Source organism: Schistocerca cancellata, chromosome 2 (assembly GCF_023864275.1).
Source record: "Schistocerca cancellata isolate TAMUIC-IGC-003103 chromosome 2, iqSchCanc2.1, whole genome shotgun sequence".
Taxonomy (NCBI): Eukaryota; Metazoa; Arthropoda; class Insecta; order Orthoptera; family Acrididae; genus Schistocerca; species Schistocerca cancellata.
This window is the reverse complement of record NC_064627.1, coordinates 405707430-405718003: the sequence shown is the minus strand read 5'-3', so window position 1 is coordinate 405718003 and position 10574 is coordinate 405707430. Positions and strand designations below refer to the sequence as shown.

The following is a 10574-nucleotide window of genomic DNA, read 5'->3' as shown; positions in this document are numbered from 1 at the left end:
AGTGGCAGAAGAGACATACAAAAGCGTCGGCATTGCAACATCTGATTTCTGGAAAATTATCCTGCAAACAATCACATTTAAGAACTATTTTTGTTTTAATTCCATTTACAATTGTATGCGATTATGAATTTAATTAGTTCCTATCTTCAGATGGCATCAAAAATTATTCGTCTAACAAACATACTATTGTGTGCGCATTTCAACCTTGAAATGTCATTTCTAACACAATTCTATGGATACAAAAAAATAATATGCTAAAATCTGTGCACGTTCACAAGTTTGTTTGCGGCGCCTTCATCCGCAGACAGCACAGAAATATTCGTTTTGTAAATAAAAACCGCCTTTTTTTCCAGACGCGTTTCGCCTTTTAGTTTAACGCATCTTCACTGGAATCTAGAATAATACAATTTTGTTTTGCTATGCGAGATTTGTCGATTGTAAAATAGTTAACGTCCTGTTTTTTTACGCAAATAAGTCATTACTTACAGTTATCCGCTTTTTTAGCTGCCATCTGCGTATCTACATCCACATCTCTCATCTGGTCACATGCCGGAGGCCACACTATAACTTCGCTTACGAAACATAAGCACGTTTTCATACCACGAACTCTTTTCTTCACAGTTTTCTTATTGCTTGCGTTGATTTCTGTGGAGCACTATTAGTCTTGTGTCACTAGTTACAGATATTTCATCAAAAACTGTTATTTAAAGTCGTAACTATTGTGTGTTCACTTTGTCTCTTCCTATTTGGTTTGTTTACGTACAAGTTTGCCAACCTAACGAAATCTGTGCTGAAAACTACCGTCTTTTCATTTCTGTTCTATTTGTATGTGTATGTGTGTGTGTGTGTGTGTGTGTGTGTGAGAGAGAGAGAGAGAGAGAGAGAGAGAGAGAGAATGGGGGAGGGGGAGAATGAGAGAGAGAGAGAGAGAAGTATATGTACGCATTTTTTTTTTCTTTTTCAAAAGACAAGGCTTAAACATAGCATACACGATAGACAGCGCTATCCAAAAATAACACCAAAACTGACAAAAGACATAGGCATATACCAGAAAGCAGATCTATACTGTATCAATTACAGTGTAACACTTGTGATGGCAGGTGCGTAGGGCAACGGGCAGAACATTTGATATCAGATACAAAGAAGACATGAGAGCCTCGAAGTATGGGACAAACCACTCCACATTTGCTTGAACACATGTGTACACAAACACAAACCAGCCTCTAGAGAAGAAGACACGAAAACAATTACAATCAGCAATAAAAAAACACCTGGTGACCCTGCAAGAAAATTACCACACACAAAAAACCAAAGCAGAAAAGAAAACCTGTTGAATGATCAATTACACATGCAAAACAACTCATTGTTTACACTAACAGATGAAATAATAGAGTAACCCTCCAACAGAGGATTATTATGATAATAATAATACCACCCAACCCCTGTTTACTCATTCGTCCATGAATCCCTTCACAAAACACTGAAATCAAAACTCAAATCAGCTCAACACCAAACGTTTCAACCACTCTCTGACAGCTATTACATTCATATTCCACTTTCTACAACTAGCCTGAAGAACCATCAACATCCTCGCCACCGCCTACCCCTCCACTCTCAACACCCAACCCCCCCCCCCCCCCCAACACACAAAATATACGTACACATTCTCTCTCTCTCTCTCTCTCTCTCTCTCTCTCTCTCTCACGCACACACACAATAATAATCCACAGATATAAACACTCCTGCTTTCCTTCTTACACAAACACACAAATATATATAAATGAACAGACGGTAGTTTTCAGCACAGACTTCGTTAGGTTGGCAAACATGTACGTAAACAAACCAAATAAGAAGAGACAAAGTGAACATACAGCAGTCACGACTTTCAATCACAGTTTTCGATGAAATGTCTGTAACTAGAGACAGAAGACTAATAGTGCTCCTCAGCAATTAGCGCAACAACATAAAAATTGTGAAGAAAAGAGTTTGTAGCATGAAAACGTGCTTATGTTTCGTAAGCGAAGTTATAGTGTGACATCCAGTATGTGGCCAGAATAGAGGAAACGCAGATGGCATCAAAAAACACGGATAACTGTAAGTAATCACTTATTTATGTAAAAAACAAGATGTGGACTGTTTTATAATCAACATACTCGGATATCAAAACAATATTGTATCATTTTAGATTCCAGTGAAGATGTGTTAAAGTAAAAGGCTAAACGCGCCTGGCAGAAATAAAATACACTGCAACAAGAAAAGGCGATTTTTATTTACAGTACGAATATTTCCGCGAATGTTGTTATCTACATGCTACATGAAAAGGCAATTTGAGAATTGAGAAATTCCAAATGTCAATTATTTCTTTTCCTCTTCCTTATAACAGTGTCTCAATATGTAGGCTATTAGAATATGTATTAAGTTGGGTCTCTTCTTATTAATGAACTATGTTTCGCACATTGCGGTACATAAGCTTGCAAATTCTTATCGCCATAGACACAGACTTTTCTTTAAAACATTTATTTAACATTTTCCATCACCATCCGTAACGGACACAAGAGTTCATCGGAATGAAAGTAAATAAATAATAAACGAAATCGTTAATGTAATAAAACATGGCGATGCAGTCACTCTTAATTAAATCAGCTTCAGGAAATTACTAAAAACAATGTGCGGCTTCTGTTGCTATTTGACTCATCTCACCTGAAGGACTGTACTCGGCTGAGCTTCACGTTAAAAGTACAGAAAGGATTCCTTTGAGTTGAACGGAACCGGGCATAAATAAAAAATGTATTTCTCTTATGAAGAATAAAAATCTTAGAAATAATCTCTTTCACAACACGCGAACAATGTTAGCAAATACCGTTCTGTTTGCAGCAACGTAACGATTGAAAGAGAGTTTCAATTTAAATATATCAGCTATTTGACAGGAAAAATAATTCTACATTTAAAAAAAGTATAACTCGTTGCTTTAACTCATTGGAAAAAAGTAAACAAACTATGTTCACAACTCCCCAGAGAGAGTAAAATTTCTTATATTTACCTATCCAAATAAATATTCCTTACACGTATTATTTTGTAAGTTATACAGGAAAACACTTTTTCTGAAACACCCTGTATATCTGGTTACTTCATTGAAGATTTCGTTTCGAGTCGTGGACAAATCTTTAAATACAATAATTTCATTCACTGGATACGTTGACAGGACTACAACGGAATACGTTTCGAAAATTCTGCAACCCTGTAAGACATTCTGCTTTTCATAGATTTCCTTTAGATTCGCATGACTGCCATTTAAATACTAAATACCAATGTTTTAAAGGTACCGTAAAATGGGATGAATAGAAACTGTTTTTAACTTTAAAAGAAAAACATTGATAATTTTCAAAAGAAATATGGAAATCAAAATTATATAGTATTGTACGTCTTGTGCCTAAATTTAAACTAATAATTATCTTTGGGATGAACAGAAATATCTCAAAATCTATTTTGGAACCAGGACAATAATAAACAAAATTTATCTGGTTCAAAAAAATTTCACTCAATACAAAAACTAAATATATTGTTTGAAGTGTGGTTTTCTACTCCGTTTTCCAAATACAAATATTCCTATATCTCAAATTGTTTTACTGCAACGTTAAAATGATAGCCTTAGTTTGTCTGTTAACACATTACGACACTGACATTGCGTTTAAAAATGTCGTCTTGGAATCTACAAGTCGTATCCTCAGAAGTAACGAAGAGCTCTCAAACAACACCTCCTTGACTGAAAAGTGTCTCCCAGGCTGTTAAAATATGCATGTTTAATCGGCCTTGCTTCTTAAATAGCAAATTTTACGTTCATACCATCTAAATAACTGTTTACTTTTTCCATACAGTTTAATGACAGCGAAATTTACTAGGCTGAAAACAGTGCTAGGGCTTCTTCGTTTCCGTCAAATTTTTGGCTTCTTCGGAAGAAACACTAACGATTACTGTTTCTATTCACCCCACAAATTCCGCAAACACAGTGCTACATTTTCTGTTTGCCAAAACATAAGTCAGATAAAAGTATACTTGAAAACTCAGCTTCTGATTAATGAGGCTGTATTGCAAATTTGCTTGCCATGTACCTAAATTAAAAAGAACACAATTTATATTGGTACTTCCAAAAAATGTTCCACGTCAGCAAATTTTGCACCACACCCAATGTTTGTCACAGAGTGAACAAAACATCAACTGAATCTGCCGCCAACTTTGAAATTCATAATATCCTGTCATACAGGTTCACTGCTAACCTATAAAAACAAATCTTTGAATGATATTGCCATTTGTCTTCCGACACGGCAGCATAGAACTTCTTTGGAAATTTCTTTCCTGTTCACCCCATTACACGGTCCTAATACACTGAGGTGAAAAAAGTCATGGGACACCTCCTAATATCGTGTCGGACCGCCTTTCGCCCGCCGTAGTCCAGCTGCTCGACGTGGCATGGACTCAGTAAGTCGTTGGAAGTCCCCGGCGAAAATAGAGAGCCATGCTGCCTCTACAGCCGTCCATACTTGCAAAAGTGTTGGCGATGCAGGATTCTGTGCACATGCTGAGCTCTCGATTATGTCCACAAAAGTTCGATGGGCGGACAAATCATTCGCTCGACCTGTCCAGAATGTTCTTCAAACCAACTGCGAACAATTGTGGCCCCGTAACACGGTGCGTTGTCATCCATAAAAGTTCCATCGTCGTTTGGGTACATGCAGTCCATGACTGGCTGTAAAAGGTCTCCCTGTAGCCGAACATAGCCATTTTCAGTCAATGATCGATTCAGTTGGACCAGAGGTCCCACTACATTCTTTTTAAGCACATCCCACATCAGTAAGGAGCCACCACCAGCTTGCACAATGCCTTGATGGAACATGGGTCTGCGGCACACTCGAACCTACTATCAGCTCTTACCAACAGAAATCGGGACTCATCTCATCAGTCCACGGTTTTCTAGTCGTCTAGAGTCCAACCTACTTGGTCACGAGCCCGGGAGAGGTGCTGCAGACAATGTCGCGCTGTTAGCAAAGGAACTCGCATCGGTCGTCTGCTGCCATAGACCATTAACGTCAGATTTCACCGCATTGTCCTATCGGATACGTTCGTCGTACGTCCCACATTCATTTCTAGCGATATTTCAGCAGTGTCGTTTGTCTGTTAGCACTGACAACTCTACGCAAATGCCGCTGCTCTCGGTCGTTAAGTGAGGGCCGTCGACCACTGCTTTGTCCGTGGGGAGAGGTAAGGCCTGATATTTGGTACTCTCGGCACACTCTTGACACTGTGGATTTCGGAATACTGAATTCGTTAACGATTACCGAAACTGAATGTCCCACGCATCTAGTTCCAACTGTCATTCCACGTTCAAAGTCTGTTAATTCCCGTCGTGCGACTTTAATCACCTTTTCACATGAATCACCTGAGTAGACATGACAGCTCTCTCAATGCACTGTACTTTTATACCTAAAGTACGCGATACAATCGCCATCTGTATATGTGCACATCGCTATCTTATGTCTCATCGTGTGTGTATCTAACAGTAAAAGAAACGGCTCCAGATTGTCTAAAAGTTTAAAGTAATTAGTGTGGGGAAGGGGAGCTATTATTTCGGTCCTGTCGCCTCTGCGAGGAATGCAAATCATTGTTTAAGTAAAATAATATACCTTGTCGGTGAAATTAAAATTTTGTAAATCTATCAGAGAAGTTGCTCATTAGGCAGAAAAGAACAGAATACCGTACTCAAATGAAAACAAAAGTCTTTTAGAGGCAGGATGAGAGTACGCAACAATAATTTCTAACAGTAAACTAGCTCATTGTAAGGCCGTTGTCACAGATATGTTCTCATTCGATTTCTATTTGTTTAGATGATCTTTTGAGATTTTCAGATGTAACGGCAGGTAACTTCCATTCCTACAGTTCCTTTTCTAACGTCGTCAAATCGGAGTCCATTCTCAAGAACCGGCAGCGTGCCAGGTGTAATGTGTGTGTGAAATCTTATGGAACTGCTAAGGTCATCAGTCCCTAAGCTTACACACTACTGAACCTAAATTATCCTAAGGACAAACACACACACACCCATGCCAGAGGGAGGACTCCAACCTCCGCCGGGACCAGCCGCGCAGTAAATGACTGCAGCGCCCTAGACCGCTCGGCTAATCCCGCGCGGCATGTGCCAGGTGTAGCACCAAACTTTTGTGAGGACGTTAGAATCGAAGGGAAACGCATGATCTGCTAAAAGCGTGCTCCAAACTACTCTCACATTACTTCCTGGCAGATTTAAACTGTGTGCCGGACCGAGACTCGAACTCGGGACCTTTGCCTTTGGTGGGCAAGTGCTCTACCAACTGAGCTACCCAAGCACGACTCACGAACCGCTCTCACAGTTTTACTTCCGCCAGTACCTCGTCTCCTACTTTCCAAACTTCACAGAAGCTCTCCTCGATCCGGCACACGGTTTTAGTCTGCCACGAAGTTTCGTATCAGCGCACACTCCGCTGCAGAGTGAAAATCTCATACTGGTACTCTCACATTGATTAATCTTGTGACAGAAAGCTGGTGGTCACCAGCTCGTTTACTAGTTGACATTATTACCATTCATCACATTCCCAGATGTAGTTACGAAACTATTTCACAACCTCCTTTTATTTGCAGATATGTAATGCCAAACGACAATTATGTCTTTCTTTTGTTGCAGGTTCTCGCTGCGTGAGAAGTCGGAAGGAAGGACAGCAAGCCAACTATAATTTGGAGCGATAACCAACCAGGAAAGGTGGTCAGCACTTCAGTACCATCAGATGACATCGGATATATGCTTGAGAGACCATTTGCGCAGAATCTCGTCAAGAACGTGCGAGTGGTACTGCATTAGGAGAATCCGTGACATGGCCACAACTGCAATTCACTGAACTGTGAATCGTGATGCATGTGGGACTCGAAAACGAAAAGATTACTTCTCCCAGTTCTACAGCTATCAAAAGCGTGTGAAAGTAGAATAAATCTTTGTGACGTGTTGTGTGCAGGCTTCTGCTACGAATAAGTTGAAACTGTATGTGCACTGACTGATGAAAAGAAATGAAAAACAGACAAGACTCTTGAGCCGAAGCTCGTTCCTGGCAGGTAGCTACGCGCGCCCGTTTTCTCCGACACATACTGCTTGTTTCTAATACTCGAGGTACATTAAAAATAGAAACAGCAAAATAGAGGCCCGGAGCGTCAACCGCGAGCCCTGCTGAGAAGAGGAGAGAAGGTTTCGGCCCTAGAGGCCTCGGCTATCTTCAGGAGCGGGCCAAGCCCGACGACTAGCGACATGACGTGCAATAGGCGCAACCACGGCACAAGGATACTGTGCTGGAGGACACTGAGCTCCGAGGAGGACCTCGGATGAATTCGGGCTTGAACAGTCTCATACGCAACATGCATATCGACACTAGACCGCTCAGTTTGTTGATTTATTGTACAGTGTTGTTGAATTTATAAGGCGGAAGCCACAACTATACTATATATAATACTGGTAAAGCGGAAGGCAACGGAATTCTAAAACAGAGTTACTTAATGTTAAAAGGTATTTACGCTTTGTTGATAGTTGTCAGTGTGCTGTTATTGTTTAGCTGTTTCTAGTAAGTTCGTAAATCGGCGTTTCGACGGAGAATCTACCTATTTATAATATAAAATAGATGACAATAAAGTATTGGTGACGGTCTTGCCAAGGCGAAACAACTGCATACTGGTAACTGTGACGCAACGTGGACCCTTAGGCTCTGCGAGCTCGTCGCTGTTGAGTGCCTTGTAAGACACGGACCTACCAAACACCTTAGGGCCGCTACTCGCTCGTAAAGGAAGTAGTAAACGCCGCAAGGTGAGGTGCACGAAGAAGAATAACATCAAACACCAAGCGTCCTTTTGCTGGAACAGTGCTGTACTCTATGTTTAAAGGCAGTCTGTGACAACGAAACATATATGCGAGGCTAGAGGCGGTATAATCTTCACAGCGTTCCTGTGTAACATAACATTCTGCGAAAATAGAGAGATGGTAATTGGTTAGATTGGTACTGCAGCAACGGAAAAACAGACTGCAGGAAGAAGGTGCTCGGAGCAGCAGCCGTCCAAGAAGATGTGATAGGTTGTGATGATCAGCCAGAAAGCAGAATAAGCAGGGATCACGAGACGAGTCGGAAGCGGCGAGACAGTTGCAGCGAGCGAGTGGAGGAGCAGCAAGCGGCTGCGCATGCGCGACTATGCGGCCACGCTGAGTGGCGGCGAGCAGCTGCCGGTAGCTCCATGAGCTGCGCCGCACCACGACAGCTTTCCGCGACACGGCCGGCCTCGCCCCTCTTCACCAATGACGGTGATGCTCCTGCAGCACTCTGCCCTCCGACACTACAAGCTGCCCTCTCCTCCGCCGCCACGAATGACGAAGCCCGCCCCGGACGCCTCCATATACTGTAGCGACTACCAGACGAGGAACAATAATAACAACAACAACAACAACAACAACAACGGTAACAAGCAGAAACGAACGCACCACAAGCTGTCGCTGCACCCGCAACAGCAGCAGGGCTGCAAGACGACTGCGATGCGCTACTACCGTCTATGGATCTACACGTGCAATGCCGTGCTGTTGGTGAGCGTGCTAGGATTCGCCATCGTGGCGGGCAGAATCGTGGTGGCCGACCCCCGGCGGTACCTCGTGCCGGGCCTGTCCCTGTACCAGCCCAGCTTCCTCTACGCCTACCTGGCCCTGGCGACGCAGAGCGGCCTCCTGCAGCTGGTCGGCTGTTTGGGCGCGCTACGCCTCAACGAGCGGCTCCTCAACGTGTACTGGCTGCTCCTCCTGGTGCTCCTCTTCGGCGACGCTATCGTCGGCGTCGTGTGGGTATTTCGCTTCGACAAGATCTGCGCCGACTTGCGCCCCACGCTGAAGCAGCGGCTGGCGGCGGAGTACGGCGTCGACCGCGACTTCACGGCGCTGTGGGACGCGCTCCAGAGGGACTACCGCTGCTGTGGCGTCGACGGCGCCCAAGACTACGCGGCGGTGGCCAACCGCAGCGCAGGGGCCACCGTCTCGGCGTCGGCGGGGTCTACGGCGCCGACGGCAGCTGCTACCGCCAACGTGTCCTCGTTGGGCGGCCCCACTACGGCTGCTACTGTCGTCGGGTCGACGACGACGGCTGCCGCCGCGCCGGACGTCGGAAAGCCGGAGTGGCTGTGGAACGACCACGCCCACCGCCAGCACGACAGCGGAGGGCACGACATCGTGCCGGAGAGCTGCTGCCGGTTCCTCGGTGCCACTTCGGAGAGACACGCCAGTACCGCAGGCTCGTCCCCGATGGCGCCAGACTCTGAAATGGACGCCAATCGCGTTCCGATCGAGGCCAGCCAGCGGGGGGCCACCCTCGGTCCCAACCAGAAGAACGCCCACCCTTGCGGCAGCGCACCGGCCGTGCCGCCCTTCCGCGGATCCGGCACGGCGTCTGCCACCGTTACGGGCGCGCAGCCACACTACCACACCACCGGTTGCGAGGCGCGCCTACTCCTCTGGCTGCGCCAGAGCGCGGACATCCTGTTCGTCCTCGGGTACTGTGTCATCGCCTTCCTCAAGCTGTGCTTCCTCGGCATCCTGCGGTACGAGATCCGCGAGATGATCCAGAAGATCAAGATCCTGCAGGGCGAGATGCGGCCGCCGCCTCTGCTGCTGACGGAGCTGGGCGGCGGCGGCAGCGGCGGCGGGGCGGGCGCCATCAGCCCGGCGGGCGTGCCGTCGCCCGCACACGCGGCCGCCGTGGCCGGGGCCGCTGCGGCGGCGGGCGCCACGCCGCCCCACCTGCAGCCGCTGCTGATGAACCACACGCGCGCCGCCTCCGCCGCCAACAACGGCGACCTCATGGGCGGCGCCGGGGGCGTGGGCGGCGGCGGCGGCGGAGGCGCGGGAGGCGGCGTCCGGCAGCCTCCGGACAGCCTGCAGGCGACGCCGCTGCACGCCGCCGCTCTCTCCCACCGGCACCTCAGCATGCTCAATAACGACGGCACCGACTCCGACACCAACAGCAACTGCGCCCTCATCATCTCGGAGGACGTCGGCGCGGGCAAACCCGTCAGCAGCGGTCCTCGGCGCGGCTGCGGCTCCAACGGCAACAACAACTACGAGATCCACGAGCTGCAGGAGCTCAACAGGCTGCTCTCCAGGCACCAGACACAGATCTGACTAAGGTCGTTGCTGCTGTGGTGCTTCCCTCTGCGGGGAAGGCACTTCTAAGTTCGGCGTCGAAGCTCCTACACCGCAGCCCCTCCCCTCGCTTGACAGCTTTGCTTCTATGCTTGGAGATCAAACACGTGCGGTTAATTTGTCCCGTGTGTTTGCCACTATAGGACACGTTAGCACGTGACACTTTTTAACAAAAAAGTGTAATATCGCAAAGAAACAGACTATGGGTAGTGGAGTGTACATATAAAAACACACATAGACAGCCACTTAGCTGTCCGACAATTGTGAACAAAACTGTCTCCTAGATGAAATAGAGCCAGTGTGGACAATTTCTGAATCATGTGATCGAATATGTGCT

At 46.1% G+C, this 10574-nt stretch overlaps 1 protein-coding gene across 1 annotated transcript; it reads left to right on the top strand.

Moving 5' to 3' along the window:
• Window positions 1-8353: 8353 nt before the first annotated feature.
• Window positions 8354-10216, top strand: LOC126145995 (uncharacterized). Its single transcript, XM_049915593.1, has 2 exons — window positions 8354-9124; window positions 9509-10216. The coding sequence occupies exons 1-2, from the start codon at window positions 8354-8356 to the stop codon at window positions 10214-10216; spliced, it is 1479 nt and encodes a 492-aa protein (XP_049771550.1).
• Window positions 10217-10574: the final 358 nt, after the last annotated feature.